We start from the raw sequence: 19,884 nt of genomic DNA, 5'->3' as shown, positions 1-19,884 counted from the left end.
TTTGGACATACTCCAATGTTAGTTTATATGCTGTGCATTTATAGAGATAATTAATTGTATTCTATTTCTAATTTGTAAGAAATATCTTACTAAAGATTAATGTAAATAACTAAAAAAGAAAAAATATACTCAGATACATTATAACTTCAAAAAAGGAACAGATTCTAATGATAACATCTCTAAAAGTCCTTTATCGATAGGCAAGCTGTAAACTAGTCTGGCGTGTTTAAATAAATAGACTAGATTAAGTAAAACAAAAAAACTGTTTTAAAGGCAATTTCTATATCAGTGTATATCCAGACAAAACTAAAACAAAACTTTTGAATGAATTCTATATATGCAAGTCTTTGAAACAAATATAAAGTGGGTAGCTTAATACAAACACATATCAACATTTACCCATAAAAACTATTAAACTAAAATCTTTAAACCTCCTTAGTATATTGTATTAATACTAATTAACTTTCCAATAAATTTAATCTATTAGTAAATACTTAAACATACCTGCATAGTGACTTCATACTGCACAATTAATGGCTTATCACTGAAGACAAATGGCCTGTTGAGTAAAGCTGATATTGCTGCATGCTTGGCTTCTGTCGTAAGCACCAGTCCAAAGTCATCTTTAAGTAAACGTCTTGCTGGTGTTTGTAACTAAAAAAATGTATATCAAGTATGCAGTTGCTTTTTTATAGTAAGTAGGCAGGTATGTTTACCTGCCTACTTATAAAAAAGATATTTAGACCAAGCAAAATTGTCTCCTATACTGTAGTTACTATTTCCTTGTCCATGTAACCTTAACTCCCTACTTTTCCTCCCATCCCAGAAATTTATTTCTGTTAATAAGTTAAAGTTATCAATAACATTCTCCCGTCTATACCTTGTAGTTTATATGTTAACCTCTTGTATATATTATTATATGGCTGTGTGTGTTGTTTTTATTGTGTTGTCATCTTTGTTTTAGGTTACTCTGCTTAGATTAAATTCAAACTGTAAAAACTATCCTCACCGTGTTAAGATTTAGAACGCTACATTGATGGAATTGTGATATACACAGAAGTTGACATTAAAAAAATAAAGTGAAGTAAACTAGTGACTAGTCCTAGAGAACCTATTGCTTATTTTAATATAAACTATACATTAATAAACATTAAATTGGAACTAAATAGCAGTGATAGTGTAGCAAAAACATAGAAGTTCTTACCTCCCATTTTCCATCATATTTAGCAATGGTATCATCAACTCCTTGCTTTTTGGTCTCCGATTTCACCCATTTCTTTTTAAAAGCCTCTTCATCATCAAAATGTTCCGCCAAGTATGCTTTTTTAGAATCAATTTGAGGTGTCTGGTAGCTATCTTCTTCTACTGTCTATATAATTAACACCAAATCATTAAAATACTTGTAGACCTCTAACCTTTATTATATGAGATGATGACACTCTTTTTATTTTATGTGTTTATCAAATATAACTGCGACCAAATCAACACAAACGTTTTTAGTGAGTTAAAATTGGAAGATTAAGGTCATATGAAGATAAAAGTATATCTTACAATAAAAATTCTTATCAGGATGTTAACACCTAAGTCAAATAAGCTTAATATAATATTGATACAGGTAAATATATTTTTAAGTGCACTGCTTTAGTTTATAGAATGATTTCCTAATAAATCCAAGAATAGACATGTAACAACTGATCTTTTACAGAAGTAATGTGTATAACTGGGTCAAACTAACCTCAACCGTGACCCCATCATCTAGGTTTTCGGCTTCAGCGTGGACAGATGAAGTCGCCGCAAGCACGATGAACGCGCTTGCAATTACAAAACGAAGTAGAGCCATCTGTACAGAGTTTTAAATGAAATATTTTAGTCACAACCCATAATTTAATTAAATAAACAAGTACCGATGACTAAAGTCCAATAACGTAACCCAAATGTTTATTCGAAACAGAAATTGTACGATGGTATTTCTTTGTTGAATTTATAAGGAACGTGGTCTACAAATTGTAATTAAATATTTAAGTAAATTATTTTAAACTAGAACAAATATAATTTAGTAGTGGTTAAAATACGAACCTTGCTCATAAATAATAACTATGCTGGTTATACATAAATTACTGGTTTAATCAATGGGATATATATTTTTATTATTTGCGATAAAACAAGCGAAAGCTGATATTGTAACACCGCAATCCACAACTACCGCTATTTGCTGTCTTTTTCAGTTTCTGTCGCAGACCAAAAATATGTTGAAAATTTAAATGTGCATTTATTTTCGAAGTATGCATTGATATATTTAATTTTTATACTATTCGCTGAGTAATGTTAGTCTTCATTCTTGGCGAACTTCTATTGGTAGTTATCACTTGGTTTGTTTGATTTTGACCAATCACAACTAAACATTTGTCACGAGCTTTTTGTCAAATAATGCTTTGTGCCAATGATGATCACGTTACAGTTTGCCATAGATATATAAAAAACATTTCTGTCAAATATAAAAACCTCTTTTTTGGAAATTTGAAATATATATTGCAAAAATTAATATGTATAGTTCAGTATAATATATATTGATATGCCATTACGAAATAAATACTACATGCTAATTAAGCAACGTAAAAATAACTTTGAATGTAAAACTAAAAACCCCAAAAAATATAATATAATAACTAAAATATATTATTAAAGGAGTCCCTTTAGGCAAGGTTCCGAAGATAGTGGCAGCGTTCCCCCTTTCAATAGCTAGGCTACTTCTTTGTCCGAGGCAGCTGCCAGCTCTTTGGCCTCCTGTAGAAGGGAAGGGGCCAAAGTGTCTGAACAGGTCCTCGCCCATCTTCCTTGGAATTAAACTCATACCGTCCAGTCTCTTGCGATCGTATTTTGCAATAACAGTCGACTCAAGTAGACTTGGCACGTTGACGGTAGCAAGGAACCGGCGTATGATATCATTAAGTGCGGCATGTCTTGAAAAGCGGCCAGCATTTTTTGGCATCAGTGCCATCTATGAGGAGCGCACAGTGGAACCCTAAGTCGTAGACAGGCGATTTGGAGCATGTCAGGTTCAAGAAATGTTCCTGTATTTGACAAAGGGTACGTGTGAAGCCAATAGCCAGACTCACGGGTACCCACGGCTAAAAGCACTCGGTGAACCTGTACTACTACCTGGGCATGCAATTAAAAAAGCATTACCTTCTTCCAAGCCAGCAATCTCAAAGTCTGAAAGGGATGCCCTTTGCTGAACTATGGACAGAAGAAAAGAAGGCTGGTAAAGAGACATCATAACGGATGCTTGAGTCCAAGATTGCTCGTTCAGCTGCATATTAAGCATCGATTCTACGCTAATTTTGATTATGCCGTCTACTTGTGTCAAAAGATCTGGGTGATTCCAAAAAGTGCAGCAACGGAGCATACGACAGAATTTTAAGATGTAAGAGCATAATGTGGACTAATTTCAAGTTCAGCAGAATTTACTAATTGAATTATTAACATATACAAAAATACATTACTTTAATATGTATGTATATAGATATTAATGTAAGCTATTTATTACTTTATGTTAATATACATATATTAATGTAATAATTAGACTGTTACTTGTTACATATAGTACAAGTATATGAAATCAAGTTATATTCTTGTTTTTTTTTTTGCTTGTGACGGCATTTTTATTTATATTGTAACTAAAACGGTTTCTGTAGATAATATTTTTTTAGTTTTTGTTTGATTTTTTCAGTACCCGATAATGAGATAAAATGAGAAACGCACAACGAACGATCCCTTGGTTGCGACATCTACTTAATCTGTGGTCTGTGGTCACAAAGCTCCCCGGTCTCCCGCCTCAGATCGGAGGCACTTGTAAAAATAATAGGGTTTGTTTGGGTTATTTGCAAACTAGTAATTCGTACATTTTACTACTTCTATTTTATTTTTTAATCATTATCTATCAAAAAAAAAATCCTGTCATTATTGATGAAGCTTATAAATTGCATTTTTTGAACTAGTTTTGTATATTGTAGTGCTTGTGTCGAAGCCGGTAAACGGGTTTTGGACTGTAATATTTAAATTGTTCCCATATAAGTGGCCCTGTTTTCGTTTAACGTTAAAATCATATTAGTTTCAATTTTATTTAACAATACCATGGGCGTAAGAAATTGCGTTAAAACTTGTGGTTAAATTTGTGGTTTATTTTAAGACAAACAAAAGGTAAGTGTTTTTATTTATTGTATAAGGGTAATTAATAATTTTTGTTATTCTTGAGTCTTGTTTTTGGCATAGATCTTCTGGTTATTTTCAGACTATGTTTTAAATAAAGTTTTTATAGTATTCATATAAAAACAAATTAATTTCCTTTAATAATGTCAGTATTTCCATTATAGAAAACTATTTTATTATATCTTATCTGCATATCTGAGATAAAGTTCTGCTGATAATTGTTGTAATTTGTACTTCATAATTACTTTATTATCTAACAAATGACTGGCGTTGTTTATTACAAACTGAAGTTTTTTATTACAGAGAACACATTCCCATGATGAGACGGCACATTCTAAGGCTGTTTCGAGTCCGCAACTTAATTATAATAACTGTAATAATTGGAACCATATACCTTGTAAAATCCTTTAATGATGTTAAATCTTTAGAACCATTTAAACAATCATTGCTTGGTACTGTTGTAAAGCAATATTTCATACCTTCCAGTTTGAGAGTAAGTTATAGTTTGTAATTTGATACAGATTTTTTTTCACTTAAACAAGATTGAAATATTAAAGCAAGGAATTAAACACGAGTTACTGATTTATAAACAATTATCCTCTATCACTTTTATATGACCCAATACCATATTTGATTTGGCAGTTCAATCAAACACATTTAACTTGAAAATGTTTAGGAATTAATCTTGTCCTCCTGGATTGCTTTTTTTCCAAATATATTTTGTCTTTATTTTCTGTTTGGATATGGATTTAATTAAAAAACTGCAAATTAAATTACTTACAGAAAATAGACTGGCATGATTATAAGAAGATAAAATATGAGAGAAAACAAAAGGGTGTGTATTTATTTGATGTGAATTGTTAAATGCGACATCTTGAATAACTATGTTTTAATTCTTATAGGGATTGGAGAGCAGGGAATTCCTGCATATTTATCGAAAAATGAGGAAGCTCTTGAAAAAGAGTTATACTCAGTAAATGGATTTAATGGCGCACTCAGTGATAAAATACCTCTTAACCGATCTTTACCTGACATACGGCATATTAAATGTCAGAAACGGTTATATACTGAATCTTTGCCTACAGTAAGTGTGGTGGTACCGTTTCATAATGAGCATTGGAGTACATTACTTCGCACAGCTGTTAGTGTTCTTAATAGGTCACCCGAGTTCTTAATAAAAGAAGTAATTTTGGTGGATGATGCTAGTACAAAAGGTAATTTGAAATCATATTACTGGCTATATATATTATAATGTATACCATTACCCCTGCGGCAACATTGTTTGATGTCTTACATTAATAATTTTTTAGCAATTATTAGTCTTTTTACTTAATTTGAAGCAGGGGTATATGCATGGTGCTACAATTATGGTGTAATAATTGAAAATACATACAAATAAAACTTAAACCTCAAGACTTCATGAGAAAGAAGATTACAGTATGGAAATACCATAAATGTTTTTGTATTTATTTATGAATATGTATTGCATATCCGGCTGTCTTCTATCTTATCAACAGCACAATTTCAGCTGTATCTTCACGTTTCATTTAAATTTACAAGCATAAACTGCATAGTATTTTATAATATATAAAATTGTTTGATTTCGATTAAAGGATGCACAATGATTTTTTTATTATAAAATTGATTTTGCTAAATATTATTTTTATGTCCATAAATCCAGAAATCCAGTATTTCAAATATGGTAGAAACGCCAAAATCCACATCCAAATTACAAAATCTTTTTAGATTGTTATGGTATCTCTCTTGAGATACCATATAAAGAAAAAGTTATGTGCTGCAATCAGAAACTTTCTCTCTAAAAAACATTAGTTTGTAGAAGAGTTTCTGCATCTACTTTGTATATCAATTTAATTGTAGTTCTTCCTAATTGTATACTATATGACAGTTTCCTCTTGCTGTGTGTTTTACACATAGAGAAAAAAGAAAGAGAAGAAAAAATAAATTAAAATAAAAGTGGCGCTACAACCTTTAGTTTGTGGTTTCTATATCTGTTTTGTCAATTTTTTTTGGCAAGTTGGTGATAAGTCTTCTCTGTCAGATATTTATTGGTGTAAATGTTGTACGATGTTTTCCTTCAACGTAAGAGAGTGTCAAAAGCGTTATATTCAAGTCAATAATGCGCAGGCACAATTAGAATCCACTAGACCCAATAATATACCACGGAAGAACAGCCTTGCAATGAAATGCAAATAATTTCAGATTTCTTAAAAAAGAAGCTAGACGACTATTTATCAGCCAACTTACCGAAAGTGCGAGTGATAAGGCTGCCAACTCGGAGCGGGTTGATAACAGCTCGGCTTGCGGGAGCCAAGGCGGCTTCGGCTGATGTCTTGTTATTCCTGGACTCGCATACAGAGGCAAATGTCAACTGGCTACCTCCACTGTTAGGTCTGTGTATGTATTCGCTTTTGCTATAATTTTCTCGAATATTCTATTCTTAATCTGAAAAAAAAAATCATTTCTAGAACTGTTTTTCAAATCTTTGTTCGATGTAATTTAATATTAACACAATTGTATAGCGTTGGAAGGCTTTAGAAGGATTTTGACTACATTTATGTTGCGGGTAGAAGAAAAATTAATGATGAGCCTACCCGATTTATTAAAATTTTTTTTAGAGATCGGTAGGCTCATCTGAAGGTACTGCCTATATTCACTCACAGAACGCTCGATAGTAGTCTTTCCGGCCTTTTCGAATCGTTACGGTCGGTTGATTAAGTTTGCAAATACTTTGATAGCATGGGTTGGGTTAGTCTTATAAAATTTGAAGTTGCGTCAAATCTACTCAGTTATTATTATTATTATGTATATAAACACACTAGCAGCTTAATAAGCAGATGCCCGCGTATTTAGAGATTTGGAGAAACCAGAATCCAACCTACTTTTAAAAGAGTTCAAAGAGTGCACTAATTACATTTTATTACGTTACACACTATAAATGTTATTATATATTTATTACAGAAATACGTACATTATCCTTACAGACTATGCCAATACGATAATTTCGAGAAAAATAAAATATAGTAAAGTATATAATATTAAACACTAAATAAACACAACATCACTACTGTGAATACACTCAGCTCTGGCCTTTGGTATCGCATATAACCCAGGCCATCGCCGTAGCACATATCCCATAGGTACAAAGAAATCCAGAAACATTTAAATAAAACTTGTGCACAATCTGGACGTGTTATGAAATGTTACAATTACAGAACCAATAGCCCTGGATCACCGCACAGTGGTGTGTCCATACATTGACGTGATCGCCTACGACACATTCGAATACCGGGCTCAAGACGAAGGCGCGCGCGGAGCGTTCGACTGGGAGTTGTACTACAAGAGGTTGCCCTTATTGCCAAAGGACATCCGCAACATGCCGGAGCCATTTGAGTGAGTAACAATTAGCTTTGTATATTTTGATATATAAACGACAAATCATTTAATAGCTCTGACATTATAATAACCCCGTTTCAATAAAAATATATAAGGTATAACTAATACGTGTGATACCACATCATTAAATTTGAATCGGCAAAGAAGACAGAGGGTGTAGGCCGAGAGAAAAGCCAGCGTAAAAAAAAAGCGTAAAAACACATATCACAAATTTATTAGATGTAACTAGTCCCAGGCCCTTTTATACACAGCTTTTCTTTTAAATATTTCTTAAATTTATTAAAATAGTCTCGATGTATCGTTTACAAGATAGGCACACAATTGTAATTGTAAGGATTAGGTTAGAAAAATTTACTAGTTTGGCAACAATAAGCTGAGACTGATGACCTACAGATACCTTGCCTTGTCACAAAACGCTTTACACAACTCAATACACTACTAAATTATAAAATCCTCAATTTTAACACGTAATTAAAAACAAATATGATATCCGTACGGTTTGTGGACTCGGTTTCCGCACTGACTGACTCCCACTAGGTGTATGTTTAGGTTGTGCGTAAAGTCCTGGCTAACTAAGCGAGCCTAACTTATTCCAAAAGCAAACAAGCCTTCGGGCACTCCTCAGGCTTCACGTTCCTTAGCCACAGCCTCGGAACTCACACCCACTAACAAATATATTTGGCATAAAAAAAATGTATGTAAATCACACCTGGTAGGGGTGACATATTCAAAAAATTCAGTTTTTAAGTTAAAATCAAGAATTTAAAACTTTTTCAAATTAATAACATAGAAATTAGACTCTCTTCCACTATATTTCCGTGGAATTAAGAGTTTTCTTGCCAAAAGTTCACGAAACGAAAGAGACAGACACACGAATAAATATGATTTGACGTGGGTGAGAATGAGATAGCAAGCATTATACAGAGTATAAACTTTCCACAATTCCAGGAGTCCAGTGATGGCGGGAGGTTTATTCGCGATGTCCCGATCGTTCTTCTGGGAGCTGGGGGGCTACGATCCCGGATTAGACATATGGGGAGGGGAACAGTATGAACTCAGTTTTAAGGTGAGAAATTGGGAATTGGACCTACCAAGTATTTATAACATTTAAATAGATACATTATTTTCGTAATGATTCATTGATGTTGTTTTTCAGATCTGGCAATGCGGTGGTCGTATGGTGGACGCGCCGTGTTCCCGCGTGGGGCATATCTATCGCAAGTTTGCCCCTTTCCCCAACCCGGGTCACGGAGACTTTGTGGGACGCGTGAGTATCCAATGTTTAGTGTGTAATTGTGTCGGAATTTTAATTTTACTGTTTAATAGAAATGTTTGGTGTAATTGCTTTTTATGTGGTTGGTAATTATCTTCATGTAGCAGTGTTGGCTTGGTAAATCTGACAGTGTACAAGGGATTTTTCTTTCGAAATGAACCGTGAGGTAACCGACATATACATAGTTGGCTTTAATAAAATAAATACTTGACGTTTTTGTGCAATTTTAATGGTTATAATGTTATATGTAACATTAGTGACATATATAATTATTTATAATATGTTCGACGTCCTGGTGAGCAGAGAAACTTTGTCCAGTTTCCACCACACCCACTTCTTTTCTATTTAAGATCGTGTATACAATAATCGCATTGAATTGTATCTGTATGTATGTATCCGGGAATGCTCGGATTATCGGGAAACGTTATGATCGAATCAATTGACCGTTGATTTTTATTAATACAAATTGAGATTCCTTATTAAATTTGTTTTGTTATTATTTTATTGTTTCATAGTTCTCCTATAATAAAGGTACGAATATTGTTACGACCAATCAGGGCCGAGCAAATGCCTCGAGTTGGGTGCCATCTTGACTTTTGGCAGTGCGTTCAGGGATAGTACTGATTCAGTATTGAGTGGAGCATTGTGTTCAGAGTTATTGTGATTAAAGTGAGATCGGTGCCCTGAGATAATGTTTCATTTGTAGTATTAGAAGGATCCAATTTAAATTAAATATCGTACAATGATTCGTGTCTTTTGTGCTTTACCCACATGACGCCTACAAAACCCGCAAATGACGATGCCCATATCGAGGGGGTGACGATATTATTTAATACCTGCAGATGAGTTTCATCATCGGACGTGGAGGCAGAATACGAAATTCCACCCGTATCGCGTCGACTTCCGCCGTTCTACGACTGAGCGTTTTTCAAGGCAATTTTTGCCGCGCACCACCGCTATGTGGAACCAGCTGCCCACTGAAGTATTTCCAATTCCTTCAAGAAAAGAGCGTACAAATTCTTAAAAGGCCGGCAACGCACTCGCGAGCCCTCTGGCACTGAGTGTCCATGGGCGGCGGTATAAGTTAACATCAGATGAGCCTCCTGCCCGTTTGCCTCCTATTTTATAAAAAAAAAGATATTCCTCCCGAGATATTCGTTAAAAAATATATAATTAAATTTTGAAAAACCTCTTTTAGAACTACCGTCGCGTGGCCGAAGTTTGGATGGACGAATACGCTCAGTACTTGTACAAGAGACGACCTAACTATCGCAACATCGACACGGGAGACATTTCCGAACAAAAGGCTCTGCGGGAGAGGTTGCGCTGCAGGTCCTTCAGGTGGTTCATCACCCAGGTGAGGACTGATCTTACAGAATATCAAACATCTGGATATTTTTTAATTCTTTGGAGATTGGTCTGGATATCCGGAAGCTAAATCCAGGATGCTGCTTTTCCTCGGTGAAATAATAAGCGCCGGTTCGGCTGTCGCGTGTTAGTGTAATGAAAAAAAGGAATCCAATAATCGACTAAAACTAGCACTTACCATCAATCGGCGTATCTCACTCCAAAGGACTGGATCCTTCAATGATGGATCGAAAAAAAGGTAAATGCGATACGGTATGCGGTTTATATTAAGTGCGCACGCGGCAGCGGTTCAAATTTGACTCCCTTGCGCCATTACGCCGTGACACCACCTACGCTCCCCGCCTTGAAAGATCATCTTTCAAAAGAGAGGATTATGGAAAAAAATAGAATTAAAAAAAAAATACAATAAAAACTAAACTACGATGATAAACTAAAGTTAGTTAGTAAAGGACATAAACGTTAAATGTTCCTGATTTGGTACGAATTAATGCGACACGAGTACGATCATCTCTACCAGGATAGGTTTTTTCTGCAATTCCTTAAGGCCAACGAAGTTATGGTGGGTTTGTTCCACACCCTCTTTTATGGGATGAGTTGCAGAGTTCCATTACTCCATCTTTTTCAGTATGATTGAACTAATTTGTCCAATAAACGATCATTTCCTCTTCAATGTTAGATGAAGCAGGTAATTTAATGGCTTTAAATTTAAAAAATGAGGATTTTAGGGATTCGGTTGGAAAGAATTGCTTCAATTTGACTTAAAACCGTCATGAACTCCTCACAAGATAACAATTGTATTGTCTTTTGTTAACATAGCTTTTACACATTTAAAGAAAACACTTTTTTACCGGATCGAAGCTTTGTATAAACTTATAATAAAGGTGTTGAATGTCAAAAAGTATCACAGCTGTAGAGAAATAAATACATAAATACAGATTATACAATTTTCTACGCTGTAAACCACCGCGAAACGTCGGTAACAATTAAAATTATGTAAAATAATTATAAGTTTATAATAATAGCTTCAATCCGGTAAAAAAACGTTTTCTTTAGATAACAATTGTTTACCCGGAATAAATATGTATGTATTATAATATAATTTTAGTTATAGTTGCATGTTATTTTTAGTTTTTTTTTTGTTAATTAATTATACACTTCTTTTACCCTCTGTAGGTGTTTCCTTTTATTCTCCCATATTAGGGTTGCCTGGAAGAAATCGCTTGTTAGCGATAAGGCCGCCTATTGCCTAATAACTTATGTAACCTACTTACTCTTTGTTTGTATAATTATATATATAATAGTATAAATAAATTAATAAATTGCTTGGATTAGACATAAAACGCGACAAAAAACGTTCAGAAATGATTAAGTGCTTCAATCAGTTGCGGTTTGTGAATTACTCTTGTCACTAGACATATAAATGCGCAGATATAATCTTTTATTTACTCCTACCACTCCGTCTTCGAATAGAGGTATATAATAAAGGTCCACCGAAATCCACTCCGACCTGATTAAAGGGTTTAGGAATATTTAATCTACACCTTGGTAGGTCGGCCATTATTGACGCTGTTGCAGCCCTCGGCGCAGTTTGAAACAGTTACCTCTTGGCCTTACAAAATCTTTGTCGTAATAATGAAATGCTGAGGTCCAACGTGGCATGACTTTCTATGCATCCAGTCAATGATTTAGAATAGTTTTTATGATCAAATGTTAGGTGTAAGTTTGCGCAAACCTACGGGGTACGATTTGTTAAGTTTTAGAGATTGAGTTAAAAAATTAAAGCGCTTTTTTTTAACGTTATCATGCACTCAGGATATTTATTTCAGTTTCTTGCAAATCTTGAAGCGATATTTTACCTCGAGACTTTAAATATGAACCTAAATATGTATGTTAGCTAAACCTTGAACGTCCCATAAACGTGCAATGATAGAAAGTATTACGCTAAGACGCTGTAACATCAGTTAAGTTGCTTATTTAGAACGAGAAGTTATCTGATTTTGAATTCCATTTCACACCTAAAACTTTATGACACTCATTTGAATCACAATGCACTGCTTGCGGATGCAAATGATTGGGATGGTAAAGAAGACAGTAACTCATCAGAATTACTTGACCATTTAAAAAGATCAAACCCACCAGCTGAAAGCATTTTAATAGGTTGAGAGGATACTTCAACTGCTTCGGGAATTACAGCTACAGCAAATATCGTCCATTTAATAATTACCGCGATCAATAAGGTCCGCAGCCAAAGGATATTTGAACCTTTCATCATCGGCTAGTTGTTTCAAAGTCTGAAGAGCTAAATATGGGCTTGAAAATCCAAAACAAAAGCGATTAAATTCAAATAATTGTAACGGATGGATCAAATCTATAATAAACGCGTTGATATTTATTACATTCAGGAAGGGTTTTTTAATTATATGTTGAACGTCAGCGGCAAATGCGTCAGGGAACGTTCTAAACCGAAGTAGAACTGCAAATAAGTCAGGCTGCCAATTGGGACGGACATGTAAAGTATAATTCATTGATATGTTATTATTTTGTAATATGCCTCGGGATAAGTAGACGATGCCTGAACCTGACCGTGTGCATGATATGTATCCTCGGCGAGCGGTACGTTAGAGAAAAATTCCAACTTCGATCTATCAACCTTGCAAGTGTCCCTATTATATCCTTCGAACAGCCACCAAACCCGTTCACAAACATAGGTTCGGAAAACGTATTGTAATTTAATAGCAACTTTATACAACACTCAGTTGTTATAAAATTATTTGAGAGCCGTTGTCTATAAGACAAAAAGTAAATAGGCGGGTAGTACCAAATAAAACCGTTGACGGTTGTTATATTCCGTATTCGCTTAGGTTTAACGACTTTATTTCTCAAAAATGTCACTTACATGAGACTAATACTTTAGATTAACATTACATTGTAGTCGTTCCTCAAATAATCACAATAAAATGATAGCTGTACATACAATAAACTTAAAAGTAAAAGTAAATGCAATAAAAATTAAATATAAGAAATTAATTTGAAATTACCTTTGTCTAACGTATTCACTTAGCTTCGATTTGAATTAATTGAAAAAAAGTGATATTTTTTATATGTGTGGGTAGTTTATTATACAATTCGCGCGTTCGTAGGTAAAAATTTTTTTGCCGTAGTTCGCACGTATTTTAGGTAATGCAAGATAACTCGTTCGAAAGTTTAGTATGAAGAGAACTTTTTATAATTTTTTTTGACAGGAATACATGTATTATAAACATAAAGTTGTTTTAAATTCATTAATTTTGTGTCTCGATATATATATATGGTAGGCGAAAGATAATTATAATGGAACAGTATTTTGGTAATTTTATTTCTACATATTTAAGATCCCATTTGCTTCGTTCTGCAATGAACATAGAGAAATCGGCGCGTGAATGTTATTCGGTTCGTCTAAGGAGCCAGATGCGACACGCGGGGAACTATCGACTAGCAATGACACGCTGCGACTCAATGGCTCGAGCGTTTGATCGCAGTCCATTGATAACAGGTTTCGCCTGTTTTTCAAATAAACTGGGATTTGAACAAAAAGGCAGCAATGTATTGTGCGTATTGGAATTGCACGTTTTACAACTTTTAACAGAATTACAATTGGTGATTTTATTTTGTACGCTTATTCCGCAATAATTCCGTTTTTTAATGATATTGAATCTTACTTTTGCATTTAATTAATTTTACTATTACATAAAGGATATTTTGAATTAGTTTGATCAGAATTGGAAGTTATAAAAGATTTTACGATTTTGGAATATTTATTATTAGCCGCTTTGATTTAAGTAGAATTTGTTCGTTCCAAAACTTTACACAGTTCTCTTAAAAAAAAAATTAATTGCGTATAACGTAGGGTATATTTTCTTTTCTAAAGGAATTCTCAAATGAAATAATTGTTTCGTTGTCTAATTTTTTAAGTGCTAAAAATAAAAACAAAAGATGCAATTTATTAGGTATTTTTAGTTTTTTAAACGCTGCGGTTGATGTAACAAAATTGTCATGAAAAATATTTAAACCGTCTGTAGACGAGGTTGTTAATGTTTTAAAATTAAAAATATTATCCAAATAAAATCCAAGAGACCGTTTGTCTTGATATTTGACAATGAAGGTAGAATAAAATAAATCGTAATTATTTGCCGTTGGTTTAAGTAAAATTCGTTTGGTGAATTCACCGGCCTTTGTTCTTTTATCCACGTTATCCACGTTATCTACAAATAATTATTAATTATTCTAAAATTAACTTTATAAAATTAAATACAACCTTAAACTTTAAATTTATTACTAACGTTAACTGTGAAACAATTTTTAGAAAAAAATTGATGTAGGTAGATATTAATTACGCATGATCATTCTCACCAAATCAGGCACAATATATTATTAAATACGTAAATACGAAATACGGATAATAGATTTATAAATACATATAATATTTAAAAAAAATCTATGTTAAATTTGTCGTTAAACAGGTAAGAAAATGCCCACCGGCAATTTAACCTAACGCACAAAATACGTTAAAGAAAATACGAAAAATAAATATGCCTAACTAAAAGATACATATGCGGCTCGAAAAAGACCAAAAAAGATGTGTGGGCCTGGATATCCGGAAGCTAAATCCAGGATGCTGCTTTTCCTCGGTGAAATAATATGCGCTGGTTCGGCTGTCGCGTGTCAGTATAATAAAAAAAGGAATCCAATAATCGATAAGACTAAAACTAGCACTTACCATCAATCGGCGTATCTCACTCCAAAGGACTGGATCCTTCAATGATGGATCGAAAAAAAGGTAAATGCGACACGGTATGCGGTTTATATTAAGTGCGCACGCGGCAGCGGTTCAAATTTAACTCCCTCCGGTTCGTGTGTCAAAGTCAAATCGACAATTGTCATCCTTCTTTGATTGTCACCGATTTAGCGCGAACAGACATGTCTTTTATTTATAATGTAATGTAAAGTATTATAACTGTGGCAAAAGAAAAGTGTGAAAATAAAATATGTTGCAAAAATTGTGTAATTAAGTAAATATTATTTTTAGGTGGCGTTCGATTTGACAGTGAAATACCCTCCGGTGGAACCAGGCCCTTTTGCTGAAGGAACGGTGAGTTTTATTAATCTTTAATCTATGGTAATAATTGACATCGATTTTGATATTTTTTTAACATTTAAAGATATACTAATCGCTTTCAAAAGGTCCAATTGTAGTCAAAAATTAAGTTAAAATATAATATATGGTCGATTCGTTTAAATTTTTTTAAGAACGAGCTTGAGGAACACACGATGTTAAGAGGTATGGAGCCTATGAACACTCTCTGCTAGAGGGCTCGCGAGTGTGTTGCCAGATTTTTAAGTGACTGTAATAATTCACTTGTGATCAATGACAATTCCGATCACATATAAGCGATATTTTCAGTTTGACCAATCAAGCGAATGTACCGTTTTAGTCTATGAACTCAAAGTATCAATCAATCGAATTTTAATGAGGTGATTTAGATAAACATCTTAATTTTGTGATAACATTGTTTTTATAACAGGATACAGTAAAAGTTATACTGTTTTAAGTTGCATGGAAATTGTTTTCTATCTTTATTAAAAAAAAATTTTTTTTTCATGAATTTTATTAAATTAAAAAAAATGTCTGACTGTAAAATCGGTTTACGGACGATAGTTTAACGTGACAACGTCATAACACAACCTTTATTATTAAAATTGAATCATATTTATTGAATTATCACTATTTTGTATGGATACAAAGGAGTGAATGCTCGGACTCAGGCCAGTCGAGTGGAAGAGAGATAGATAGATGGATGGAGTGAGAGCGAGATAGAGATGAGTCATGCTTTGTCATGCGTGTAGACGGCATTTATGGATTCATTATTAATATATTTATTGGCTATAGATAAAACCGGTGTCGAACCCGGAACTATGCGTAGACGCACATCGTGGCGCACAGATGGACAAATTGCTTCTAAAGAGGTGTACGGACAGTACAGCTAGCGAACAGAAGTTCATGCTGTCTTGGCACAAGGAAATTAGGTAAGGCAATATAATTAAAACATTATTTTATAGACTTATATTTTTATTGTTTTTTATTCGCTACCTCCAACCATCTTAAGCCAACTTAGAGATAGGATAGCTTAGATCTTTAATTATAGTCGCAATTTTATTTTATTGCAAATTATTTGTCTATAATTAATTGACAGTCACAATTATCTGTTAACTCCAAAAGATTCTAACAATTGTCGATACTTTTCGACTGGATTGAGTAAGTAATCAATAGATGGCACTGCTATGGTAAACCGACAAACGTGTCATATAAGCTACGATTCAATATCATGATTACCACTTGTTATTGAGGCTAAAGTATAAATTAAATTTATTTTGTAGTAAACTAAATACCGTGAAATTCAAATTATAGTGACGATAATATCAAAGTGAAATTATTCTTTCGTGTCACGGTATTAAGGCCAACTAAAACCACATTAAGGAGAAACGAAGTTCGCGGGGGAAGCTAGTATTTTATATGTTTTTATGATCTTTTGTGTTTTTAATATTAATAAATAAATCAACTTCCAGATCGAAGAGTAGAAATATGTGTTGGGACCTTCCCGAGTCGGCTCCCAAAAGCCCAATATTACTGTACACCTGTCACCTGGGAGGAGGCAACCAGCTCTGGAGGTATTTCCCGGTCGGTATCGATATTTTTCTATTTATTAACACTTTACGATGATGAGGCATTAACGAGTCATGATGAAGGGTCGGGCGTTCGGACAGAGCTGGACACCAATTTCTCTTTATTCCTTATTGTGAGGAAACCGTTGTGTCTTTTTATAGAACTTATATTAGTGATACCGGCGCCGATAGACGCTCTCAATGCAGAACGGCTCGCGAGTGCGTTGCGGGCTTTTAAAAGTTGCTACGCTATTTTATCGAAATACCATAAATCCAATTGGTTCGAAATTACTTCAGTGGGCAGCTGAAGTATTTCCGAACCAATTCGACTTAGGGTCCTTCAAGAAAACAGCGTACCAATTCTTAAAAGGCCTGCAACGCACTCGTGAGCCGTTCTGTATTAAGAGTGTCCATGGGCGGCGGTATCACTTAACATCAGGTGAGCCTCCTGCCCGTTTGCCCCCTGTTTTATAAAAAAAGCTACAATTATATTATGAGTCATAATAGTCAATTGTTATATTATTTGATCACTATATCATCACATTTTTAAAATATATTATGACGTTATCAAATTAATATTAATAATAATGTTTCATTTAACTACTCATTAATAAAATAATATTGTTTTCCGGAAGTGTAATATAATATGTATACTTTAATTTTGGCTTTTATGTAGTGTTGTTTTATATACGCATCGTAAATGACTTGTAGGACATTTTTAAATATTGTTACGAGCTAGGGGATCGGACAGAAAATGCCGTAGATTTATTCAAGGGTTCATTTCTTGGTAATCAATGAGGAATTTATGGGCACAAATTAATTGCAGATATGCACTAATAACACACAAAAACACAGTCACTAATTACTTCACTTATGCACACTTCACACAGTACTTTATCACTTATATTCACTTTATTCGCACTTTATCGCTTCGCTGTTTCACTCTTGTTATCGCATTCAAAACTAAAGGCGACTTAGTCGCGTTTCGGCTCGCTTATATATCCCTGGGAATAATTCCAAACAATATTCGAGAACTTTCTAGGCGGGCTTCTGCGGGCGGCTGCTACTGAGTAGCCATTGCACAATTCTAGAACGTCCGCACTCTTTGTCTCTTTCGCACGTTGCTCCGTCCTTGTCGTACGGCGTTCTAGAGTGCTCAGTCTAGTTTCGAGAAAGTTCTGATCTTCTCTCTCTCTCTCTCTCGTATCATTTCGTCCTTGTCTCACACCTAGAAAGTTCGGTCTAGAATATTCCTTCATCAAAGGGGTATACCTAGGCCTGAAAACGCCTGAAAACGGGTCTCCTGAAAACTGCGCCACTCTACTACACATGTTCTGAAACCAACTGAAAAAAGGTTTCAGCTTCCTGAAAACTAGGGTAACATTATGGAAATTACAATTTTTTAATATGTGATTGACCATCTCCTGAAACGGTCTGAAATCATATTACAGCCTGCTGAAAAGTTCTCTAAGTAGTGGAAAAATCTAGAAACATTGCAGTCGACCCGTCTTCGTAACAATATAAACAAAATCAAACATCTCTCTATAAACTATTATTTGTTTTAGGACACGAAACGCTTGAAGCACGGCACAAATGACAATTGTCTCGACTGGGATCCGAACTCACGGGACCTATATATAATGCCGTGTAGGGACTCCACCACTCAGCAGTGGAGTGTGGACCACGTGGATTACGATATGATGGGGAGATGGGACAACGTGGCTAACCCAGTCACCGGACCCGTCGAAGATAATTAGCCTTGATTATTTTTTGATGTGGAGTTCAATAATATACGAATTCCCGTATCAATTCGAAACTTGTATGTTATTTTTTTTATATATCTATTATAATGCAATTTTTATAAGTTTTTAGTCGAACATAGTCCATAAAAATATAATTTATTTTTAATTACATAGGCAAAGGATTGGATTGTATGGATTATATATGTTTGTAAATTGCTATAGTTGGAATTGTACAAAAAGGTAGCATGTTTTTATTATAGAAATAACATTATATAACTTAAAAATCATTAAAATTTTCCCTTTTTTTTTAATAAAATTAGTACCTGTAGCTATGTAATGATTTTTTTATATATGATTATTTAAAATATATATAGTTTTACGTTTGTTAAATACGACGGGTGGTCATTCCGTCCGTATTTAAAATATATTTAACGATGTTTTAGAGATTAAATTGTTTATTTATTTTAAGCCAAAAAGTCGTATAGACGATCAGCATGCTGTCTCTTTCTAGCATTATGTTAAAAAGGGACAACCTATCACGATATTGTTACAACTATGACCTGTCTTCTACATATATTGTTGTAGTGCATAATATACATTTGCTCTATATATATAAAATACTTTTTCATTAAAATAAATGGGACAAACGGGCAGGATCAGGTCACGTGATGTTGAGTGATCCCGCCGCCAGTGGACATTCTCGACGTCAGAGGGATCGCGAGTGCGTTGCCGGCCTTTTATAAATTTATACGCTCTTCTCCTGACCTTAAGTCGGAATGGAGTACTTTAGTGGGCAGCAGTTTTAAAAATCCTCGATCCTCGTGATACGAGGTGATTGGTATCCGAACAACTGATCAACTCTTCGTGGTAAATGCGGTAGAAGATGCAACTTCGCAACACCAAGAGATCTTCTATTTATAGAATAGAAGTCATAGTTGTAACAATGTCATAGTGATTTATATCCACACTAAGTCTGGATTCACGCAATACATGTTTGTACACAAACTGTATGTAGCGTCGTATCAATATGTCAAAATTATTGTCTCGTCAATGTTGTCTATTAAAACTGCCATTATATAGATTATTTTTATACATTACGTTTTTTGAAATCGTTTGCATTTTTTACTATGTATATTGTGTTTTTGTTACTAAATTATTTATATCTACGTAATTTTAAGA

At 34.0% G+C, this 19,884-nt stretch overlaps 2 protein-coding genes and 1 long non-coding RNA gene across 5 annotated transcripts in view; 1 reads left to right on the top strand and 2 right to left on the bottom strand.

Annotated features, from left to right (window-relative positions):
• LOC123712351 (calnexin) overlaps positions 1-6,532 on the bottom strand; it is a 19,848-nt gene extending 13,316 nt beyond the window's left edge. Inside the window, exons 1-4 of one of the 3 annotated variants that reach the window (XM_045665383.1) lie at positions 6,475-6,532; positions 1,736-1,840; positions 1,205-1,369; positions 505-654 (exon numbers count right to left, since the gene is read on the bottom strand). In XM_045665383.1, coding sequence (XP_045521339.1) covers positions 505-654; positions 1,205-1,369; positions 1,736-1,840 — 420 coding nt within the window. In that variant the 5' untranslated portion in view covers positions 6,475-6,532. Of the gene's footprint in view, positions 1-504; positions 655-1,204; positions 1,370-1,735; positions 1,841-2,076; positions 2,295-6,474 lie in introns of those variants that run through there. The other 2 variants (XM_045665380.1, XM_045665381.1) reach the window with 2 other exon arrangements.
• On the top strand, positions 3,831-19,884 carry LOC123712350 (N-acetylgalactosaminyltransferase 6-like). Its single transcript, XM_045665379.1, has 13 exons — positions 3,831-4,200; positions 4,513-4,702; positions 4,993-5,044; positions 5,112-5,423; positions 6,430-6,618; positions 7,443-7,620; positions 8,572-8,689; positions 8,780-8,890; positions 10,095-10,253; positions 15,330-15,392; positions 16,191-16,327; positions 16,868-16,979; positions 18,529-19,884. The coding sequence occupies exons 2-13, from the start codon at positions 4,526-4,528 to the stop codon at positions 18,718-18,720; spliced, it is 1,800 nt and encodes a 599-aa protein (XP_045521335.1). The 5' UTR covers positions 3,831-4,200; positions 4,513-4,525; the 3' UTR covers positions 18,721-19,884.
• Positions 6,557-15,050, bottom strand: LOC123712353. Its single transcript, XR_006754079.1, has 3 exons — positions 15,021-15,050; positions 10,443-10,619; positions 6,557-6,672 (listed from the first exon to the last, which is right to left on the bottom strand). It is a non-coding gene; the product is annotated as an uncharacterized LOC123712353 (long non-coding RNA).

This window comes from Pieris brassicae, chromosome 7, assembly GCF_905147105.1.
Source record: "Pieris brassicae chromosome 7, ilPieBrab1.1, whole genome shotgun sequence".
In the NCBI taxonomy this organism is placed as follows: domain Eukaryota; kingdom Metazoa; phylum Arthropoda; class Insecta; order Lepidoptera; family Pieridae; genus Pieris; species Pieris brassicae.
Note: the sequence above shows the minus strand (reverse complement) of the source record. Positions and strands in the feature narration are given on the sequence as shown.

Excerpts from the sequence above, each read along its gene's own strand:
- LOC123712350 (XM_045665379.1), top strand. The coding sequence starts at position 4,526 with ATGATGAGACGGCACATTCTAAGGCTGTTTCGAGTCCGCAACTTAATT. Across the intron at positions 7,621-8,571 it reads AACATGCCGGAGCCATTTGA|GAGTCCAGTGATGGCGGGAG; the intron begins GTGAGTAACAAT and ends CCACAATTCCAG. Across the intron at positions 16,980-18,528 it reads AGCTCTGGAGGTATTTCCCG|GACACGAAACGCTTGAAGCA; the intron begins GTCGGTATCGAT and ends TATTTGTTTTAG.